This window comes from Stomoxys calcitrans, chromosome 4, assembly GCF_963082655.1.
Source record: "Stomoxys calcitrans chromosome 4, idStoCalc2.1, whole genome shotgun sequence".
In the NCBI taxonomy this organism is placed as follows: domain Eukaryota; kingdom Metazoa; phylum Arthropoda; class Insecta; order Diptera; family Muscidae; genus Stomoxys; species Stomoxys calcitrans.
In genome coordinates, this window is record NC_081555.1 from 32,348,091 (window position 1) to 32,372,606 (window position 24,516).

The 24,516-nt window shown below is 41.1% G+C and overlaps 2 protein-coding genes across 6 annotated transcripts in view; one reads left to right on the top strand and one right to left on the bottom strand.

The window, feature by feature from the left end:
* The window catches only part of LOC106084540 (uncharacterized), a 112,121-nt gene that overhangs the window by 10,525 nt on the left and 77,080 nt on the right, over positions 1 to 24,516 (top strand). The window lies entirely within an intron of this gene.
* Positions 12,310 to 14,171, bottom strand: LOC106084542 (pH-sensitive chloride channel 2). Its single transcript, XM_013248293.2, has one exon. It carries the CDS (start codon positions 14,073 to 14,075, stop codon positions 12,408 to 12,410), a length of 1,668 nt encoding a protein of 555 aa, XP_013103747.2. The 5' UTR covers positions 14,076 to 14,171; the 3' UTR covers positions 12,310 to 12,407.

The window sequence follows — 24,516 nt, forward strand, 5'->3', positions numbered from 1 at the left end:
TTGTCACATCTTTAACCTCCTCCCCAATCCTATAACCAAACGTAGCGGTGTTACCAATATTAAGTGTTATTAGGTCGTTAGTATTCAAGAATTCGTCCAGGGCTTGGCCCCGCTTATAAATATTGGTACTGCCCCACGAAATGTGGTAAGAGTTCACATCGCACCCTATTAGTACCTCTTTTTTTTTCTCTGTGTGTGTGTCTCATCACTGTTGCAACCGACGTTGACAACAGTGTAAGCATAGAATAATTGGTAGTTGATATGGTTCAGTCCAGAAACTTTGTTCCGGGCCGTCCATGACACCTGAATTAGCTGTCTCGCTCCGGTTTTTATCTAGATGAGGGAGATTTCTCTAGATGACCTCAATCATTGGTCCTCCATTCGATGGGATTCTTGGGAGTAGATGATGATCTCATCGTCTACTCTCTGTTCTTTAAGCTGTATTGAGTTTCCTGTCACTGCACTGCCTGATGTTTTAATAAAAGGACCTTTGCCTATCCTAGTCTTCCAAATCTTGAGAAAGTAGGTAGTGGTTCCGTCGTCGCGTTCCTGTTCGTTAGGCTGTATTGAGTCTACCGTCCATGCACTGCCTGATGTTCCAATATTAGGATTTTTGCCTTTATTAGCCTTCCAAATCTTGAGTAAATGGGCTTCTTGGGAGTAGGTTACGATCTCATCGTCTGTTCCCTGTGCGTTAGGCGGCATTGAGTTCTCTGTCAATGCACTACCTGATGTTTCAGCATTAGGATCTTTGTCCATCCTAGTCTTCCGAATCTCGAGAAAGTCGTTGATGGTTACGTCGTCGGGTCTCTGTTCGTTAGGCTGTGTTGGGTTTCTCGCCCCTGCACTGCCTGAGGTTTTAGTATTAGGATCTTTGCCTATCCTAGTCTTTCCAATATTGAGGGAGTCAGTGATAGTCTTGTCGTCGGCTCCCTGCCCGTTAGGCGGTATCGATTGCCCCATCACTGCATCGCCTGATGGCTCAATATTCCCAATATTTCCAATCTTGAAAAAGACGGCCTTGGTCCCGTTGGAACACCATGCCTTTATTCTTAGCCAAACTTGATCAACTTGATCTCCCACCACAAGGAGAGTTCCTTCCTCCTTCTCCTCCCTGTGGAAAACCTCCCATTTCTCCACGACCAACTTCTGGTTTTGCTTGGGTAAGACTTCCATCATGCATTCCGTTGCGATTTTGCCGCCAAAATCCTTGATGAAAACCGTCGCCTTTGTGAGCTGTGGGATGTCCATCTTTCTCACAAGGTCGAGCTTTGCGCTCCAGGGATTGTGGATACTTCTAACGAGCTTTACGACGGTATCAATACATTCCGCTGACGCAAAGCATAGCGTTAAAATTTCCACTCTATACTCGCAGCTCATAATACGTATGGGTGGACCCCCTTCAGAGTTCAACACAGGTTCGATAACCCGTTCGACTACCAAATGCCTCACCTGGGACCGACGATCTGGTGGAATCCTACCGGATGCACAGCCGATATCGATGACTGCATAAGACACCTCATCTCTGTTGTGCTTCATTGCCACTCCGGTGTTAGAAGGCGGCTCCTTATCTTTCTCAGCGACCATCTTCCCCTTCCGTGATGGCTGTGGCATCCTTCTGGAAGTCACAGTCCTCCATGAAGACTCAGGGTCCGTGAGCGCTTCCTTCGTTGCTGCTCCGACTTTGTCTCTCTCTTCAGGTTGATATCTGAAGTCTCCTTTGCGGGGGTTGGCTTGGCTCTTTTTCTTCTCCAGCGTCTTGGCAGTGTTATACTCTTCGAGAGATCTGATTCTCCCCCAGCTCCGCAGAAGTGCCTAGAATTTCAGTTTTATCCCTTCCAGCACCCAGCGCTTTCGCCCGATTGCGCTGCCGGTACGCACTCCTCTGTCTTCTTCGTCGTGCACCGGATCGCTTTCTCGGTCTGCTTGTGTCGCCCTCCCGCTATCCTCATTTCTCTATTCAGCTCCGATGACTGTTTCGTTCACACTGTCGCTGTCTGAATCTGAATCGGAAACACCACCATTACATAAAGGCTGGGGACGAACTGTGCATGCCTCTGGTATATTCGTCTCTTTATCATTTGTTAGACTGACGACTGGTTGTGTGTTTGAAGCATTACTCTCGACTACAGGTGCCATGCCACCCACACCTATAGGAGGGAAGGACAACATGCTGCGGTCTGATGCCACCACAGAAGCTGTTGGGTCCGGGGAGTCCATTTTGAGCCTACTCCTGAAAGGCTTTAAGATTTTTCGTAATAGGTACCTATTCCGAGATATGGATTTTTTCTTCGAGTAGCTAAATGAAAACACGTCCACTCCACTTTACGGTTACTTAATGACTATATTTTGATATACCTGTCATATAGACCGATCTGCCGATTTAAGGTCTGAAACCCATTTCGCTGAAATTTGAAACAGTGATTTGGGTTAAGCCAAACTACAACTCTTATAGGAGGGATATCTAAGGTTAGGTTAGATTAGGTTTAAATCCGCCGTATGCCATCTAAGCCAGTAATCGGTTTGTTGTGCACTCTAAATCCGAAAGGTTACCCCCAAAATATCGATGACTGCTAAGTCCGTGCAGTGTAGATTATACCCTACCTGAGCAGCGTTTTTGATAAAAATTACTGTACCACTATTCCTGATAGAACCGATTGAAACTACGATATCCCTGGTAACAGAAGTTGCATAGACTTCTCTACGGATGGTTCCAAACTAAACGACCAGGTGGGCTTTGGGGAGTACTCTAAAGATCTAGAACTGATCATATCGAAGAGAATACCCGTCTACTGCAGTGTGTATCGTGTAGAGATCCTTGCAATTAAGGAAGTGGGGGAATGGCTAATATATAATGTCATTACGACGATTGTCATAAATATCTTCTCAGACAGCCAGGCAGCCATTAAATCCCTGGAGAATGTATTTCTGAACACAAAAACCGCCCTCGACTGTCGCGGATATCTCAACGAGATGACTGAACAGTTCAAATTTCATCTATTCTGGGTGTCGGGCCACAGAGGTGCCGGGCCTCAGAGATATCCCAGGGAATTCTAAAGCAGACAAGCTTGCGAGGCTAGGAACTACCTAACACACTCCAGGGACACTGGAATCTGTGGGTATACCTTTAGCGACATGTAAGCTAAGTTTTCATGACCAGGCCCGAAGGGCAACGAATCATAGATGGTCACAAAGAGGGGGCTGTGAGCATTCCAAAACTATGTGGCCTCATCTAGACTTGAAGAGGTCTTACGCTTTGCTGTCATTGGTTAGAACAGACGCTTCAATCATTGTGTCCATCGTAACAGGTTACTGTCTTACCGGAAAACATGCTGACAGACTGAAGGTTGCCAGCAACGACTTTTGCAGAAGCTGTAGTCCCTCCAGGAAGAGGAGAAAGAGACTATAGAACAACTTCTGTGTGTGTGTCCCGCTCTAGCAGTTAGAAGGAGTTCCACTTCAGATTCTCATTCCTTTGAGAACCTATCTGATTTAGCGGATGCGAACATTCGCAAGTTACTGGGCTTTTAAAAGCGATCTGGATGGTTCAACGTTAGCAACTAGAAGGCATCTTCCTTCTTCTGTTCCTGTGTTATCACAATGGACGAAAACGTCTAAGTGAGACTGATGGCAGACTGCCACTTAAACCTTACCTAACCTACTCACAAGTTGAACATTTTTTATTTTATATCATGCCAGAGAGCTACTTGCGTGTTCATTGTCCAAGCCCTTAACTCGAAGTGCGTCGCCCCGAAAGGCTTCGTTTGTATTCAACAAGTTTACAGATGGCAGACCTCTGGCACCTACGGCCAATTGGCAAACTGCCCTTTCGTTCTCCCTTACTCCGCTATGACCCCAAACGATGTGGATCGTGTCATCCTTAGAGAAGGCCTTAATCTCTTTTCCAATTCAATCCAAGACTGTGTTGCCATTTGTATTCTGCTAACCATTTAGGTCCAAATATTGGGTTGCCCAAAAAGTAATTGCGGATTTTTTAAAAGAAAGTAAATGCATTTTTAATAAAACTTAGAATGAACTTTAATCAAATATACATTTTTTACACTTTTTTCTAAAGCAAGCTAAAAGTAACAGCTGATAACTGACAGAAGAAAGAATGCAATTACAGAGTCACAAGCTGTGAAAAAGTTTGTCAACGCCGACTATATGAAAAATCCGCAATTACTTTTTGGGCAACCAATACATTGTCGTTCACTTCAGCGATGTATCAGATTTGAAAATTAAAATCATCTTCAATAATGAAGTCTCAAAAAGACGGTGCCGGCGACTACTTACTATTGACTTTACTATTTTATACCATTTTGTTTTCTATATAACAGTAGTAGAGTTTTCGGTTTCATCCTTCAACAAATGGATCAGATTTCCATCTGAGTACAAAGTTCACAAAAATTGTCTTAGTCTGGCCATTTGACCACACCAAATTCAATTTCAACTATCCGCCCATTTAAGATGGGAAAGGACCAAAATGGCAACGCCAAAAGAGAATAATTTTCATTGGTGTGGGTGAGCAAGTGTGTATGTGAGTGTGCTGAGAGTAGCACACACATACACACACACTTAGCAAACGAAGAGATGGACAAAAAGACAACAAACGAACGAAAGATTATGAAAGAAAAGCGGATAAAACACCAACAAAAGAAGGAAGAATACTTTTCATTGACTACTAACATTGTCATGGATACTGAGACACACACACATTGAAGCTCTCACGCACACATACTAGGACAGCATGCTTTTCCACATAAACACTATAGTAGAGCATGTGTGAGAATGATGTGCTTCTTCATGTGAATGGTTTAATGTGTGCGTGCGTGTGCTTGGCAAATACATAAACATAGTTATTTTTTCTCTTGGTATAAGTAAAATAAATGAAATGCAGGTCATTTAATAAAGACCAGCTGTGTTCTTGTGTTTGCTTGTTCACTTTTCTCTGCATTTGACACAAACAACAAACACAACAATAAAAATGACAACAACAACAGCAACCCCCACCTCGTCATCATCTCTATCACATGTTTATATAACACACTCAGAACACTACTGGTTGTGGTATGCTTCCGCGACGCACTTGAAGCTTCAACGCCCCTCATTTTACTGCATTGCTGAGAAAGCCACTGTGCAGTAAAATGGAATTTGTTTAATAACAAGACCATGTATTATATAATAAACTTATTATATGCAAAAATAAAGAAACACCTATATACATACAAAGGAAAAACAAAAAAAAAAACGAAAAAAAGACGAAACTGCCACACACCCATACACTTGGATTTTGGCAAATGGCAAAAGGTTGAGAGTTGATCCCCTTCAAGACAGTACCTACTTATGTGTTGGCCATGATAACATGTAAATACACACTCTAGAAGGGGAATTGTGTGAGTATAGGGAGATAAAAGTAACAGTAGATTTACTTTTATGGTTTTCAAGCACATGATATGTAGGGTAAGAAGATCGTTCATTTTGACAGGAGATGAGATATCTGCAAAAAAATATACCATAGTTCTTTAAATGGGGCATAATTTAACAACGAGCAACACAAACCTTAGACCTCACACACAAAAGAAATTTTCATTGTGAACTTTAAAAAAAAAGAAAACAAGTAAAAGTGTGCTTAGTTCGGCAGGGCAGAATCTTGGATACCCACCACCATGGATTCCACTAAAAATGTAACCTTATTAACTGAGTTTGTATTTGAATTATTTTGTATTTGAATTAAAAAGTCATATCGGGATATCGGTACTTAGGGGGCCCTATATCACCATATTGACTGATTGGGATAAAACTTGGAACCGAAATTGTAAGTCATAATATACGGGTTTGGGCCAAATTTCCTCCAAATCAGTTAAAAATTGAGGCTTCTAAGAGCTGAAGAAGTCAAACAAGCGGATCGGTTTATATCTGGGGGCTATATCTGATTATAGCCCTATTCGGCAAGGATATTGGAAGTCATAACTCAAGTCTTTGTTACAAATTGTAAGTCATAAGATACGTGTTTGGGCCAAATTTCCTCCAAATCAGTTGAAAATTGAGGCTTCTAGGAGCTGAAAAAGTCAAATCCGGGCACCGGTTTATATGGTGGCTATATCTGATTATAGACCTATCGGATCATACTGGGCATGGATATCGGAAGTCATAACTCAAGTCTTTGTTACAATTTTCAGCCAAATCGGATGAAAACTAGGGCTTCTAAGGGGGCTTCTTCGGGGACCGGTTTATATGGGGGATCATATTTGGCCCGGATGTTCGGAAGTAATAACTCAAGTCTTTGTTCTAAATTCCACCCAAATCGAATGAAAATTAAGGCTTCTAAGGGTTCAAAAAGTCAAATCCAGGGATCGGTTTATATGGGGGCTATATCTGTTTATAGACCAATTCGGATCACACTTGGCACAAGTCTTTGTGTGCATAATTTCAAGCGGCTAGCTTTACGCGTTCGACCGCTATCGGGAGAAAGAGGCACAAGGTACGCCACAGGGGGTGCATTTTGTTGCCACTCTTATGGGTGACCACCATAAATGACATATTACGGATGCTGACCGAGGAAGAACATAAACCCATCTGCTACGTAGACGATGTCATATTACTTCTAAGGGGTAAGATCCGAACCAGCTATGCAGAAGGGCCAAAAGGGTCTTGCAGAGGACTCACGACTTGGCTAGACCTAGGGGCCTCAATGTTAACCCAGAGAGTACTGAAATCTGCCTGTTCACGAGGAAGACGAAGGTTGGCCATTTTGACGCACCACGAACGATTTCCATATCCACGTCCACTAGGGCACTGGAGACTATTCTAGATATCCTACCCATAGACATACAGATTAAGTGTAAGGCAGCCACTGTAGCTATGAGTCTTAAGGTCATATACTCGTGGTAAATTTGAGCCTACGATAGGAAACCCGGATGGATTAGAAAAGGTTTCTGAGTTGACACTTGAGTTCAAGTGCGAGACACTGCTGCCGGAAGCACAGTCTTGGATTGATGGAACTCCGGTATTGCCATCTGATCAGATCATACTACACAGATGGATCAAAGCTAAAGGACAGAATGGGCCTGAGCGTCTGATTTACATTGAGAACCCAGGGACTGAGAGCTGTTTTTGACTGCCTGACCATAATACGGTCCTGCAGGCGGAGATCCGGGCGATTACGGAATGCGTGAGGTGGTGTGGTGCTAACGCGAGGACGTCAATTGTGAACATTTTTACGGACAGTAAAATTGCCATAAGCGGGGGTGTCGGAGCAGATAAAGTGATGCCAGGTATATTCCACCGTCGCCCTGTCTCATCACTGTTGCATTCGACTTTGACAACTCTGGGGAAAATATATAATTAAAATTTTTATGACAAATAACGTAGTTCCTCGACCGAGTACTAGGGTTAGCATAGAATAAGTGATAGTTGATATGGTTCAGTCCAGAACTTTTGTTCCGGGTCGCCCATGGCTCTTGATTTAAGGCAATATGAATCTTGCCCTTGCCGATTTTCTCCATCAGGGCGTGAGTAGCTGTCTTGCTTCGGTGGAGGTTTATCTGGATGACCTCAATCATTGGTCGTTCATTAGATGGGCATCTTGGTAGTGGATGATGGTCTCATTGTCTGCTCCCTTTACCTTTGGCAGCATTGAGTTTCCCGTCACTGCACTGCCTTTATTGCAAATCGCCAAATTGCAACTCATATATATTGGGATAAACGGCTCACCTCTTTCGTTGATATTCGAATTTCCTCATATCTGGTGATGTGCATTAGCATCACTTACCACAATTAGCCAGCCGCTAATGAGACTCATTCAATTCAAGGCTTGATATGACTGGAATACAGACACCGTATCTTCCATTGCCCGTACCTTTGAGAAGTTAAGTTCGATGAGTTTTTAGTCCACCAATCACTCACTCCACAACGTCAAATCCTTCTGTCATTAGGTGGACCTTTAGAATTATAATGGTGAATATTTGGACAGCATGTCCCCATTTGACGCTGAACGCATAGGCACGAATCCTGTCGAAAACAAAAGGAAACATTTTTCAGCGGTGGTTATCCCCTTTTTTACTTTAATTGGCTATGGTAGAATATTTGTTCCACTAGTTGAATGTAGATTAGCGTTCCAAGCGCTTTGATCTTCTGCCTAGATAGATAAAGTTGCTGACTATCTCAAAGTTGTGGTTCCCAACTTTCTCCATTTTCTTTATCTGCTCGGTTGTGCAAGGCTTTTTGGGAGCTGAAACCATCCATTTCGTCTTATCTTCATTTACTGCCAGACCCATTTTCACTGACTCTCTTTCGATTCTTTCAAAGGCTGCAGTGAGTACTTGCGGTGACCGACCTATGATATCGATGTCATCGGCATAAGCGAGTAGCATGTGTTCTCTTGTGATTAGTGTGCCATATCTATTCACTTCTGCATCTCGTATAACATTCTCCAGCAGGATATTAAAGAGATCATACGATAAGCTGTCTCCTTTTCTGAAACCTCGTTTGGTAGTAAATGGTTCCGAGGGATTCTTTCCTATTCTTACTGAGGAACGCGTATCAGCAATTGTCATCCTGCAGAGTCTTATTAATTTTGAAGGGATACTAAACTCGGACGTGTCGTGAAATTACGGCTTTGTAGTCAACAAATATATGGTAGGTGTTGATTTGTCCTTCTCGGGTCTTTTCCAGGATTCGGATTAGTGTGAATATCAGGTCCAGGGTGGATTTACCAGGTCTAAAGCCGCATTGATAGGGCCCAATTATCTCAATGACTTTAGGTTTTAATCTTTCACACAGTACGTTCGAGAGTATCTGGTATGCGATGGGGAGGAGATTTATTCCTCTGTAGTTGGCACATTCCGTTTTGTCTCCTTTCTTGTGTACGGGACATAGTAGTATGCTGAGGTTCCAATCATCGGGTATGCGTTCTTCTAGCTAGATTGCGCAGAAAAGCTGAGGCATACGTCTTATCAGCGTGTCGCCTCCGGTCTTAAATAGTTCAGCTGGTAACCCGTCGGCTCCAGCTGTCTTGTTGTTCCTTAGTCGGGTCACTGCTACTTGGACCTCATTCTGACTAGGAGGTAAACATTCTATACCATCATCAGGGATTGGTTCTGCGGTATCCTTTTCGCCGCCAACATCGGACACTAGCAGTAAAATGCTCTTTCCATATCCTCAGCATGTTATCTGTGTCAGTTACCAGATTGCCTTCTTTGTGTCTGCTGGAGGATGTGCCTGCACCAAAGCCATCGGTTTGATGTTTAATTCTTTGGTAGAATTCATTCTGACTCCTGTACATCTCAATTCGCTCACACTCACGTCTTTCCATTTCCTTTTTCTTTCTGCGAAATAGACTTTCAGCTCTCTCCTTTTCTCCCGATACCTCTCCTTCATCGTTGCTACTGATTGCAGGGTTGCTCTATATGCCGCATTCTAGGCTTCAGTAGCATCTCGACACTCCTGGTCGTACCATGGGTTTCTTGGAGGAGGCTTCCAGTACCCAAGTACGGATTTCGCGGCATTTTCCATAGAGTGGGCAATAGTTTGCCACTGCGCCATTATATCATCGGAACAAGGAGTGCTTTCATCAAGCAGTTGGGTCAGTCGAGTGGAGTATGCCGTTGCCATTTGTGGTGTTTACAGCTTTTCAATGTCCAGCTTCCGTGCAGTGTCAGATCGTACTTTCCTCGCCATATTCAAACGGGTGTGAACCTTTGCTGCAACAAGGTAATGATGCGAATATATATTCGCTCCACGGATCGATCGTACATCTAACACGCTGGGTGAATGCCTTTCATCTATCACAACGTGATCAATTTGGTTTCTCGTGTTTTGATCGGGTGACAGCCGGGGCTTTGTGAATATTTTTATGTTGAAATCTGGTGCTACCAACTACCATGTTTTTTTGCCGCGCCGAAATCTATTAGCCTCAACCCATTACTGGATGTTATCTCTTGGAGGCTGTCCGACTGTTGGACATTTTTGGCCTCCACGAGATAACGTCCAGTAATGGTTCGCATTAAAATCTCCCAGAACGATTTTAATATCATGGACGGGGCAGCGGTCATATTTTCTCTCTAGGCGCTCGTAGAAAATATCCTTGGTCTGCTCGTCTTTGCCTTCCATCGGGGCATGGGCACAAATAAGGCTGATGTTGAAGAATTTGGCTTTTATGGCTTTTATTTGAACATTTTTTGTCCAACAGTCGGACAGTTTAGCCTCCACGAGATAACGTCCAGTAAAGGGTTGAGGCTGATAGATTTTGCCTTCCTTCCCTATCTTCGCTTTAAAATCTCCCAGCACGATTTGAATATCATGGGCGGGGCAGCGATCATATTCTCTCTCTAGGCGCTCGTAGAAAATATCCTTGATCTGCTCGTCTTTGTCTTTTTTCGGGGTATGGGCATAAATAAGGCTTTGGCTTTTATGCGGATTGTGGCTAGCGTCTCATCCACCGGAGTAAAGCTGGAGACAAAGTGTTTCAGTCTCCGATTAACCACAAATCCACAGTCAAATTCATGCCTCGTGTTATGGCAGCTATAGTACAGTTCGTCGCCGTTTGGTGGTGTAGTGACGCCATTTCCAGTCTATCGTACTTCCTATAAGACGGTAATATCTGCCTTGTACTTCTCTAATACATCCGCCACCGCATATACTGCACCTTCTCTATAAAGAGTGCGGACATTCCAGGTGCAGATCCGCAAATCATGGTCCTTTTTTCGTTTGCGTGGGTCGTCAACATTGGGGGGGGGGGGGTCCCTTTTTACAATTCCTTTGTTTCTCATAGTAGTTCTCATAGTTTTCCGGGGGCGGGTTACTGGCCCAGCGCCCCAACCCCATGGGTTTTGTGGGATTGCACATGTATCCCTCGTTGTGGCGAGCCGCTTGCTCCAAGATCCGATGCTCGCCTTCTGCTGCCTCTAACCTGGGAACAGACGCTGATGTTGGCCATTGGTTATTTGAAGGCGCCAATAACTCGCCTTGTCATCTCGAGTATCATTGGCACTCAGTATTTAATTAAGAGCCGATGTCACCTGACTCCTCACTGAGACTCTCGCTGACTGCCAGCGGCCGCATTTGCAGCTACTCCGCCTAAAAATGGAGCTTTCCACCATTCGCAACCTGTGGATACGCCCGGTAGCTTTCAGCTAAGTTTCCCGTGATAACGATGGACACCACACAAGTCGGAGCTCAAAGTTCCAGCCTGTGTGGTGCTCATAGTTATCCCGTATCGGCCGGGGGTTATCCCCTTCTAATGCTGGCAACATTTGTGAGGTACTTTGCCATGTATTGGGTTGCCCAAAAAGTAATTGCGGATTTTTCATATAGTCGACGTTGACAAATTTTTTCACAGCTTGTGACTCTGTAATTGCATTCTTTCTTCTGTCAGTTATCAGCTGTTACTTTTAGCTTGCTTTAGAAAAAAAGTGTAAAAAAAGTATATTTGATTAAAGTTCATTCTAAGTCTTATTAAAAATGCATTTACTTTCTTTTAAAAATCCGCAATTACTTTTTGGGCAACCCAATAAAAACTTCTCCCTACAGAGGTCTCGCACTGCGGCATACCCTTCGGAGTCGGCTATGTAATGTAAAAACTTCTCCCTACAGAGGTCTCGCACTGCGGCATACCTTTCGGAGTCGGCTATGTAATGTAAAAACTTCTCCCTACAAAGGTCTCGCACTGCGGCATACCCTTCGGAGTCGGGTATAAAAAAAGAGAGCCCTTATCATTGGGAAGTTATTCATGGGCAAAAATTTGCATTTACTGGACTAAAACCAGGGTTCAAACTCTACATCTCCGTTGCGTAGACCTGTAATATAAAATCTAATCACTTGCATTGGTGTATGTGTCACTTGGTTAACATTTTCTCCGCAAAACATAAATTACTAAAATTTAGAGAAAGAAAAGTCTGAAAAGTTTTATTTTCGTCGCAAATTATTTATTTTGTTTTTGTCGATTTGTGTTTACATAGTTTCTCGTTATCACATATCTTTGGTTCAGTTTGCCGTCATCATAGATAACGGGCCAATTTATTTACTAGCCTGTAGTAGTATAAGGTGATTTTATTTATATATATTAAATGATTAAATCACATTTTGGTATAAGGATAAAAATAATAAAAAAAAATTTGGTCGTATAATTGTGCCATACGACAGCAACTTTGAGGGCTGTAGACTCTTAAAAAATCTTTTATAACATTGCCAAAAAAAAACTCCTTTACGGATGTTACCAAAGCTTAACAGCTAAATACCAAGGCCTCAGTGTTAAAGAGCAGCATATCCAGCTCGTAACGTACTTATATGGCATTTTCCAACCTTCAATGCAAACCCTCCAACATGTTGGCTTAACTTAGATAATTCTCATACACTTTTGTACATTTATTTTTTCTTTTCTAAATTTCCATAAAAATTTTTTTTGATTATCACAAACAGTAGACAAAAGTCCAAAAGAATGCATTGAAAATTATAAAGGCTATGGGAAACAAAAAGCGAGCTTTCCTATCTATCCACAAGGACACCTCGTGTGGTGTCATCGTGGACCAGGATGTGTTTTCAACCGGTTTTTTCTCTCGTTCACTCTCGTTATCCGCTAAACTGGTGGTCATGGTGGCAATAGACTCGGAAGAGGTAAATCTATTCATGGGATCATCGCCCACGGTAATGATGACCGGTGAGGGAGTATCCACTGACAAATAACGTTCACTGTTACTTCGTTCTGGTTGTTTAGCATTGTCCACCATTTTGTGGCGTTTCATGCGTGGCGTCAGCGTTGACTTCAGGATGTATTTACTCTTCAACTTTTTCACTTCGACACTGTGATTTCTTCGCCATATGGTATTGACAAAGGCAAATTCCACCAAACTGCCAAATATGAAGACTGTGCAGCCCAGAAACCATACTTCCGAAACCTTGATGTAACTGACTTTGGGCAGATTATTCTCCTGCGAGGATGCCAATGTTATGAAAGACAACATGGTGGTACAGCCCAAGGTGGTTCGGGCAGGTGTCTGATCGGCCTGCAACCAAAAGGATACCCAGGATATGGCCACTATCATAATCGAAGGCAAAAAGTAGTCCATGACATAATAGCCAACTTCTCGCACCAAGTGAACTGTAAAGCCCAAAGAACTGTAGTTGCCTGCAAAGGCTCCATGCCTCAAATCATCCAAATCCGCATTGATTATTGTCTCATTGGTCCAGGCATTTGCCAGGGCATATTCGGTCAAATGCATTTTGGGATCAAAGGTAACCGGGGCATTTTGCTCCCAATGCAACAGCAGCTCCGAGGCATTGTACATCCAGCTTTCGAAAATGGTGGGACAATACTGTTCGTCAAAGGGAAACTTTTGTAGCTTCATCCAGCAATACAGGGTAGCTTGTATGCGTGAGGAAATGATGACGGTGCCATTGGGGCTAATGGAGGTGAGCACATCCTTTTCGCTGGTGCCCAGCACACTGGAGTCATGTTCATTGGCCAGAAATATGTGCGGCACCCAAATGACATCACGCAGCGAGGATTCTCCCAGAATTGATTTTGTCCTGCCAGGGGCATACTTATCGAAGGCAAGTCGGGGATCCTGGAAACGCAACTGCAGCAAGCCATGCATTTTGAACTGCAGGTCACTGGAGTCCAAGTTTTGTAAAACGTAAATATAGACCCTGGCATAGACATCCAGAGGCGAGTTGACAATTGTGCCATTTGCCACTACGTAAGGTCGCTCCAGGCGATCGTAGCGGCAGGTCGCCGTCAAACGGTTTATCAATTGGGTCTGGGTCAAATGCGCAGCATCTTCCAGCGAGCGACATTTCTCATCCGCACTTTTGGTCACATTCAAATCCGTCGATATGGCATAGGAAGTGTCATTCACTGACATTTTGTTCACCGTTCCCGACACGGCCACATGTAAATTTTCAACATTTTTCTTCAATCCCACCGATTCGTCTACTCCTTCTGAGGCCAGGGCCAAAAGAGTTTCGTCTAACGCAGATTTACCGTCGGCTAAATTCTGACCGTAAGCATTGTTCGTTACTGTGAAGGCGATTGCGAGAGAGTATAACACAACCTTAACTGCGATCGATTGTGGATTCATTATTTATCGTCCTTATGATGATATTTGCTACACACCAAAAACACTTTCTGTGTGCTCGTTATGTTCGCTCCGCCGCGATCGTTTGTTTTAAAAATTGTGTTGTGTTTACGATGCCGAGATTTTTCATACTGGTATCATTGACTAAACGTTTGCTAAATGTTATGCGCAAGAAAGTAGTTAAGTGTTTGTGCTCCGTCTTGCCTCTAGACTAGACACTCGCCAAAGACATTTCTCACCAAGAGTAGCAAGCAACACCTGATTGTGACGTCCACTACATTTGAAGTTACTGGGTTTGTGCTAATTTATCTACAGAGTGAAGGCACAGTGGGTTGATAAAAAAAAATGTATGACAATTTTGTCTTAGAGGCAATTTTATGGAAATTATAGAAGTTTCCATGAATTTTTCTCTATAGAGAAAATTTCATGATATATATTTTTTGAGATATTGTTTATCTATTTTTTTTTCTTAGAGAAAATTTCATGGAAATTTCGTCTTTAGAGAAAATTTCATGGAAATTTTGTCTTTAGGACAAATTTTATGGAAATTTTGTCTTTAGGGAAATTTTCATGGACATTTTGCCTTTTAGAGAAAATTTCATGGAAATTTTGCCTTTAGAGAAAATTTCACAGAAATTTTGTCTGTGGAGAAAATTTCACTAAAATTTTGTCTTTAGAAAAATCACTGAAATTTTGTCTTTCGAGAAAATTTCACTGAATTTTTGTCATTAGAGAAAATTGCACTGAAATTTTGTCTTTAGAGAAAATTTCCTTGAAATTTTGTCTTTATGGAAAATTTCACTGAAATTTTGTCTTTAGAGAAAATTTCACTGAAATTTTGTTTTAGGAGAAAATTTCATTGAAATTTTGTCTTTAGAGAAAATTTCATTGGAATTTTGTCATTAGAGAAAATTTCATTGAAATTTTGTCATTAGAGAAAATTTCATTGAAATTTTGTCTTGAGAGAAAATTTCACTAAAATTTTGTCATTAGAGAAAATTTCACTGAAATTTTGTCTTTAGAGAAAATTTTACTGAAATTTTGTCATTAGAGAAAATTTCATTGAAATTTTGTCTTTAGAGAAAATTTCACTGAAATTTTGTCTTTAGAGAAAATTTCATTGAAATTTTGTCTTTAGAGAAAATTTCATTGAAATTTTGTCTTTAGAGAAAATTTCATTGAAATTTTGTCTTTAGAGAAAATTTCATTGAAATTTTGTCTTTAGAGAAAATTTCATTGAAATTTTGTCTTTAGAGAAAATTTCATTGAAATTTTGTCTTTAGAGAAAATTTCATTGAAATTTTGTCTTTAGAGAAAATTTCATTGAAATTTTGTCTTTAGAGAAAATTTCACATCTTTAGAGAAAATTACGTCACCGTCCCCAAACCCAAGGCCTTGAGCGCCTGAGTTTTGAGGGCGGTAGATCCTTTACTAGAATTTCTCTTGCGGCTACTATAATGACATAGACCTGTGCCTAAAAGACCGTACACTCTCCCGGTTGTCTCAAAGACATACCGATGTTGTGTGTCGTAGACCCCCAATCCAGTCCCTGACTCCATCCATCAATGAAGATCGAGGTCTCATCCCTCTCAAACGCAGCATTTGTCCACCCGAGAAAACGAATACTGAATGTCCTAATATTTCGCATCAATATCACCCAAGATGGAACTGTGGCCGCACCTGTCCCCCTTCAATATGCTAAGCTGCTTCAGGGCGACCTTGGTGGCGCAGATCCGAATGTAGGCCTCAATGAGTTGCAAATCCAGCATCGGATCTCAGTGCCCCTGTGACTCCGACCTAGACCAGTCTCTGGACCTTCTCGAACTCTCTCGTACGAGTCCTTTTATCCACGGCCTTTAACCGTACCAGTGCCCCATAGGTCAATAATGGTCTCACAATGGGCATCTTGGGGGTTATCCCCACTTCCAACCGAACATCCTCTTGCAAGGAGTAAAAAGCGCACAGAATTTTACTGCTCTTTTTTTCTCCGTGTACCTCATCCAGGACAGCTTCGAAGCGAAGATTTTTCCCAGGTTCTTTGTCTCTTTCGACAGATGCAGGGTGATTCCGACCAAGGATGGAAGTCTGAACTCCGGTGAATCTATGAGTGAAGAGTATCAGCTCCGTCTTCCTTGGGTTGGTCCTCAACCCATTTCTGGTAGCCCATCGCGAAAATCTCCTCTGTGACCTTTACATGATCTCGCTAATTGTCGACAGAAACATGCCTCGGACCAGCAATCTCGTGCCACAGTAGGATTTCATTTATCACGAGGTTCCACAGAATCGTCGAGAACACCCCACACTGAGGCGTCCCTCTTGTCACCCGCCTTCTGACCACAACAGAGCACCAGCTCCGTCTTCATTGGATTGGTTCTCAACTTATTTCTGATAGCCCATCGCAACAACCTCCTCAGTGACCCTTCCGTGATCTCGCTTATCATGGACAGAAATTTGTCTCGGACCAGCAATGTTGTGCCATCTCTACCGAGACCAAGTAGAATTTCATCCATCACAAGATTCCAAAGAATCCGCGAGAACACCCCACCCTGGAACGTTCCTCTTGTCGACCGCCTTCACCAGCTCCGTCTTTCTTGGGTTAATCCTCAACCCATTTCTAGTAGCCCATCGCAACAACCTCCACAGTGACCTTTTCGTGATCTCGTTAATCGTCGACAGAAACTTATCTCGGACCAGCAATGTCGTGCCATCTCCACCGAGATCCAATAGGATTTCATATATCACGAGGTTCCACAGAATCGGCGAGAACACCCCACCCTGGAACGTTCCTCTTGTCAATCGGCTTCTGACCACAACAGAACACCAGCTCTGTCTTACTTAGGTTGACATTTAACCCATATCTGGTAGCCCATCGCAACAGCCTTCTCAGTGACCCTTCCGCGATCTCGCTAGTCGTCGACAGAAACTTGCCCCCGACCACCAACACGGCGTTGTCTGCATAAGCGATTATTTTCGTGCCATTTCCACCGAGATCCAAACAGGAGGCTTACCAAGAGTGATGTAAATTCTGAATCCTGGCTATGGTCCAGTTTCTGGAGATAGATCTCCACCATTTTAAGACCGCTTCGGTGGTACTTAAGGTTCTTCTGATGGCAGAAGGATTTAACAATAAGTCTCTTTACTGGCTGGCTTCCCTATATATGACACATGATTCAGAGAAGCCGCTTTCAAACATAAAGCTGCTTCTGCAGGAAAAAGCGTCTCATTTTGGGAAGTGATGCTGATGCACTGGCTGGCTTCCCTATATATGACACATGATTCAAACATGAAGCTGCTTCTGCAGGAAAAAGCGTCTCATTTTGGGAAGTGATGCTAATTCACATCACCGGTTGCAATTTGCAATCTGACGATTTGTAATAAAGGACATGAATCGAAACTCTTCAACAGAGCCGAAGACCAAAGGAACCACACGATTAAGTTGTCTAAAAGGCTGAGATAAGAAAATACAACGTCGAGCAGAAAAAGCCTCAGAACAAATCCAGGGAAGGAATTCTGCAGTTCCGTTTATATCTGAGGCTTCTAGGCTAAGGAAGATCCTATCCTCGAAACCTATTCAGAAGTTGGAATATGCATTGACATTGTCGAGTGAGGAAATACTAAAACTACTCGTTGATACCCATTTCCCGGGAAACACTCCGTGGAAATATGGTGGGAAACCTAGCGCCAGAAGAGATTGTCACTGATATGCATTCGCCGCGGTTGTTGGAAAAATTGTGTCTGAGTCGAAAATCCTTTGGGATTTAAAGTTTTGAATTTTTAAATCGCCAGGCCCTGATGATGTATAACCGGTTGAGCTACAAGCTGTGTCCTGTAGACTGCCTACTTGGCTTAGAGAGATATAATCTGCATGTCGTATATACCTGTGGGATGGAGGGACACCAAGGTCATTTTTATTGCAAAAGCAAAACAAAAAAACCTTACCATACGAAAGGGAAAGATTTTCGTCCTATATGACAGTCATCCTTTGTGCTGAAAACTTTTGAGAGGCTGATTGAAAGATATCTTAGGGCAAAGATCTCTGGAGTTTCTAGGTAACAACACTGCCGTAAGAAAGTTTATTAATGACATACTAACTAAAGATTGCTAGTACCAACTTTTGCAGAAGCTGCGAGGACGAAGGAAGAAGATACTATTGAACATCTACTGTGTGTGTGTCCTACACTGGGAGTCCGAAGGAGTTCCACTTTATGTTCTAATTTCTTTGCGAACTTGTCAGATTTAGCGGGCATTACCAAGTTGTTGGGTGTTTAAAGTGATCTAAATGATCAACGGTAGGAGCTAGAAGGCATTTTCCTGCTCCAGTTTCTGTGGTATTACAATGGGAAAAAAATCTCAAAGTGAGTCTGATTGGAAATTGCCACTTAAAACTATCAGAAGGTAATCCGAAGATCAAAATAACACCCATCCTATGGGGATGGGTATAAAAACACTTTACATATCGATACCAAATGTCACACTTCTCCGGACGAGTAGACTTTTAGCTTTATTGGGTTGCCCAAAAAGTAATTGCGGATTTTTTAAAAGAAAGTAAATGCATTTTTAATAAAACTTAGAATGAACTTTAATCAAATATACTTTTTTTACATTTTTTTTCTAAAGCAAGCAAAAAGTAACAGCTGATAACTGACAGAAGAAAGAATGCAATTACAGAGTCACAAGCTGTGTAAAAATTTGTCAACGCCGACTATATGAAAAATCCGCAATTACTTTTTGGGCAACCATACTTTTGCTTTTTATTTTTGCCCACGGTCGTGCAGCGAGCCTTGTAATATTGCGCTCTACCGTCTAAAGTTGGCAACACATTATCGTAAACAGCTTAGGAGAGTGTCTTTGAAGATGTCAGTGCTTAAAAATTTATTAGTGTGGAAAGCAACCGCTAGAGTGCTCACCCTATACTTAGCACTAATTATGGTGAAATCCTCCTTATTTTCACTTTTTATGATTTCCCAATATGTCTTTTAATATATTTCTCAATCTATCATATTCAGTCTTAATAGCAACTGTTGCACTAATCACCTACTAATACCGGGTGGCGTATGACTCACACTAACTTTGACATAGGCATCAATCATAAGCCACGTGGGTATTAAAGCAAATGTATGCAAAAGTTTATTGTTCAAATTGCAAGTTTTAATCTTTATTATACCCTCCACCATAGGATGGGGGTTATACTAATTTCATCATTCCGTGTGTAAACTATCAAAAAATCATCCAAGACCCCATTAAGTATATATTGGGTTGCCCAAAAAGTAATTGCGGATTTTTCATATAGTCGGCGTTGACAAATTTTTTCACAGCTTGTGACTCTGTAATTGCATTCTTTCTTCTGTCAGTTATCAGCTGTTACTTTTAGCTTGCTTTAGAAAAAAAGTGTAAAAAAAGTATATTTGATTAAAGTTCATTCTAAGTTTTATTAAAAATGCATTTACTTTCTTTTAAAAAATCCACAATTACTTTTTGGGCAACCCAATATATTCTTGATCATAATGACATTTTTATTTTAGTGCCATTCTAGACATGTCCGTCCGTCTGTCGAAAGAAAGCTAAATTTCGAAGGGGTAAAGCTAGGCGCTTTTTGCATAAATAGTTGTTATTAATGTACGTCGGTTGGGATTCTATTGGGTTGCCCAAAAAGTAATTGCGGATTTTTTAAAAGAAAGTAAATGCATTTTTAATAAAACTTAGAATGAACTTTAATCAAATATACTTTTTTTACACTTTTTTTCTAAAGCAAGCTAAAAGTAACAGCTGATAACTGACGGAAGAAAGAATGCAATTGCAGAGTTACAAGCTGTGAAAAAATTTGTCAACGCCGACTATATGAAAAATCCGCAATTACTTTTTGGGCAACCAATAAATGGGCCATATCGATCTTCGATCTTGGATCTTGACTTCTTGAGCCACTGGAGGGCACAATTCTTATCTGATTTGGCTGAAATTGTGTATGAAGTGTTTTGCTATGACTTTCAAGAACTGTGTAGCTGCCATATAAACCGACCTGGGATCTTGACTCCTTGACTCTCCAGTGTGTCTAGTAGTGTGCAATTATCATCCGATTTGACTGAAATTTTGTATAACGACTTCTCCCATGACCTTCAACATATATGCCGTATATGGTTTGAATCTGTGTATAGCCCGATACAACTCCCATATAAACCGATATCCCCATTTTACTTCTTGAGCCCCTAAAGAGGGCAATTCTTATCCGATTCGGCTGAAAGTTTACACAATGACTTCTACTATGGTCTCCAAAATTCAATTCAATTATGGTCCGAATGGGACCTTTGTTTGCCCAAAAAGAGATACCGGGCAAAGAACTCGACAAATGCGACCCATGGTGGCTCGGCCGACTATATGAAAAATCCGCAATTACTTTTTGGGCAACCATACTTTTGCTTTTTATTTTTGCCCACGGTCGTGCAGCGAGCCTTGTAATATTGCGCTCTACCGTCTAAAGTTGGCAACACATTATCGTAAACAGCTTAGGAGAGTGTCTTTGAAGATGTCAGTGCTTAAAAATTTATTAGTGTGGAAAGCAACCGCTAGAGTGCTCACCCTATACTTAGCACTAATTATGGTGAAATCCTCCTTATTTTCACTTTTTATGATTTCCCAATATGTCTTTTAATATATTTCTCAATCTATCATATTCAGTCTTAATAGCAACTGTTGCACTAATCACCTACTAATACCGGGTGGCGTATGACTCACACTAACTTTGACATAGGCATCAATCATAAGCCACGTGGGTATTAAAGCAAATGTATGCAAAAGTTTATTGTTCAAATTGCAAGTTTTAATCTTTATTATACCCTCCACCATAGGATGGGGGTTATACTAATTTCATCATTCCGTGTGTAAACTATCAAAAAATCATCCAAGACCCCATTAAGTATATATTGGGTTGCCCAAAAAGTAATTGCGGATTTTTCATATAGTCGGCGTTGACAAATTTTTTCACAGCTTGTGACTCTGTAATTGCATTCTTTCTTCTGTCAGTTATCAGCTGTTACTTTTAGCTTGCTTTAGAAAAAAAGTGTAAAAAAAGTATATTTGATTAAAGTTCATTCTAAGTTTTATTAAAAATGCATTTACTTTCTTTTAAAAAATCCACAATTACTTTTTGGGCAACCCAATATATTCTTGATCATAATGACATTTTTATTTTAGTGCCATTCTAGACATGTCCGTCCGTCTGTCGAAAGAAAGCTAAATTTCGAAGGGGTAAAGCTAGGCGCTTTTTGCATAAATAGTTGTTATTAATGTACGTCGGTTGGGATTCTATTGGGTTGCCCAAAAAGTAATTGCGGATTTTTTAAAAGAAAGTAAATGCATTTTTAATAAAACTTAGAATGAACTTTAATCAAATATACTTTTTTTACACTTTTTTTCTAAAGCAAGCTAAAAGTAACAGCTGATAACTGACGGAAGAAAGAATGCAATTGCAGAGTTACAAGCTGTGAAAAAATTTGTCAACGCCGACTATATGAAAAATCCGCAATTACTTTTTGGGCAACCAATAAATGGGCCATATCGATCTTCGATCTTGGATCTTGACTTCTTGAGCCACTGGAGGGCACAATTCTTATCTGATTTGGCTGAAATTGTGTATGAAGTGTTTTGCTATGACTTTCAAGAACTGTGTAGCTGCCATATAAACCGACCTGGGATCTTGACTCCTTGACTCTCCAGTGTGTCTAGTAGTGTGCAATTATCATCCGATTTGACTGAAATTTTGTATAACGACTTCTCCCATGACCTTCAACATATATGCCGTATATGGTTTGAATCTGTGTATAGCCCGATACAACTCCCATATAAACCGATATCCCCATTTTACTTCTTGAGCCCCTAAAGAGGGCAATTCTTATCCGATTCGGCTGAAAGTTTACACAATGACTTCTACTATGGTCTCCAAAATTCAATTCAATTATGGTCCGAATGGGACCTTTGTTTGCCCAAAAAGAGATACCGGGCAAAGAACTCGACAAATGCGACCCATGGTGGCTCGGCCGACTATATGAAAAATCCGCAATTACTTTTTGGGCAACCATACTTTTGCTTTTTATTTTTGCCCACGGTCGTGCAGCGAGCCTTGTAATATTGCGCTCTACCGTCTAAAGTTGGCAACACATTATCGTAAACAGCTTAGGAGAGTGTCTTTGAAGATGTCAGTGCTTAAAAATTTATTAGTGTGGAAAGCAACCGCTAGAGTGCTCACCCTATACTTAGCACTAATTATGGTGAAATCCTCCTTATTTTCACTTTTTATGATTTCCCAATATGTCTTTTAATATATTTCTCAATCTATCATATTCAGTCTTAATAGCAACTGTTGCACTAATCACCTACTAATACCGGGTGGCGTATGACTCACACTAACTTTGACATAGGCATCAATCATAAGCCACGTGGGTATTAAAGCAAATGTATGCAAAAGTTTATTGTTCAAATTGCAAGTTTTAATCTTTATTATACCCTCCACCATAGGATGGGGGTTATACTAATTTCATCATTCCGTGTGTAAACTATCAAAAAATCATCCAAGACCCCATTAAGTATATATTGGGTTGCCCAAAAAGTAATTGCGGATTTTTCATATAGTCGGCGTTGACAAATTTTTTCACAGCTTGTGACTCTGTAATTGCATTCTTTCTTCTGTCAGTTATCAGCTGTTACTTTTAGCTTGCTTTAGAAAAAAAGTGTAAAAAAAGTATATTTGATTAAAGTTCATTCTAAGTTTTATTAAAAATGCATTTACTTTCTTTTAAAAAATCCACAATTACTTTTTGGGCAACCCAATATATTCTTGATCATAATGACATTTTTATTTTAGTGCCATTCTAGACATGTCCGTCCGTCTGTCGAAAGAAAGCTAAATTTCGAAGGGGTAAAGCTAGGCGCTTTTTGCATAAATAGTTGTTATTAATGTACGTCGGTTGGGATTCTATTGGGTTGCCCAAAAAGTAATTGCGGATTTTTTAAAAGAAAGTAAATGCATTTTTAATAAAACTTAGAATGAACTTTAATCAAATATACTTTTTTTACACTTTTTTTCTAAAGCAAGCTAAAAGTAACAGCTGATAACTGACGGAAGAAAGAATGCAATTGCAGAGTTACAAGCTGTGAAAAAATTTGTCAACGCCGACTATATGAAAAATCCGCAATTACTTTTTGGGCAACCAATAAATGGGCCATATCGATCTTCGATCTTGGATCTTGACTTCTTGAGCCACTGGAGGGCACAATTCTTATCTGATTTGGCTGAAATTGTGTATGAAGTGTTTTGCTATGACTTTCAAGAACTGTGTAGCTGCCATATAAACCGACCTGGGATCTTGACTCCTTGACTCTCCAGTGTGTCTAGTAGTGTGCAATTATCATCCGATTTGACTGAAATTTTGTATAACGACTTCTCCCATGACCTTCAACATATATGCCGTATATGGTTTGAATCTGTGTATAGCCCGATACAACTCCCATATAAACCGATATCCCCATTTTACTTCTTGAGCCCCTAAAGAGGGCAATTCTTATCCGATTCGGCTGAAAGTTTACACAATGACTTCTACTATGGTCTCCAAAATTCAATTCAATTATGGTCCGAATGGGACCTTTGTTTGCCCAAAAAGAGATACCGGGCAAAGAACTCGACAAATGCGACCCATGGTGGCTCGGCCGAACTAAGTACGCTTTTACTTGATTTTAAATAAGATAAAATTTCTTTTATTTTATTTACGATTATTTTTTAACGTTGTTGTTGTTGCTTTAGCAGTGTTTTGTACACTGAGGCGGCAGCCCTTGCCGACGAAGGCACCCATCGGGACAATCCGGTACTTACAACCGACTGCCATGGGATTGATTATTTATTATTGGGTTGCCCAAAAAGTAATTGCGGATTTTTCATATAGTCGGCGTTGACAAATTTTTTCAACGGCTTGTGACTCTGCAATTGCATTCTTTCTTCTGTCAGTTATCAGCTGTTACTTTTACCTTAGTTCATTTTAAGTTTTATTAAAAATGCATTTACTTTCTTTTAAAAAATCCGCAATTACTTTTTGGGCAACAATAATAATTATGATTTGCTTTATTTCCTTTTTATACCCACCACCATAGGATGGGCGCATACTTATCTAGTCATTCCGTATGTAACACCTCAAAATAATCGTCTAAGACCCCATAAAACATATATATTCTTGATCCTCTCGATGCTCTGAGTCGATCTAGCCATGTCCGTCCTTCCGACCGTTTGTCCCTCTGTCGAAATCACGATAGCGGTTGAACGTGTAAAGCTAGCCGCTTGAAATTTTGCACAGATACTTAATATTGATGGAGGCCACCGTAGCGCAGAGGTTAGCATGTCCGCCTATGACGTTGAACGCCTGGGTTCGAATCCTGGCGAGACCATCAGAAAAAATTTTCAGCG

Coding starts and splice junctions, on each gene's coding strand:
- LOC106084542 (XM_013248293.2), bottom strand. CDS start 14,075: ATGAATCCACAATCGATCGCAGTTAAGGTTGTGTTATACTCTCTCGCA.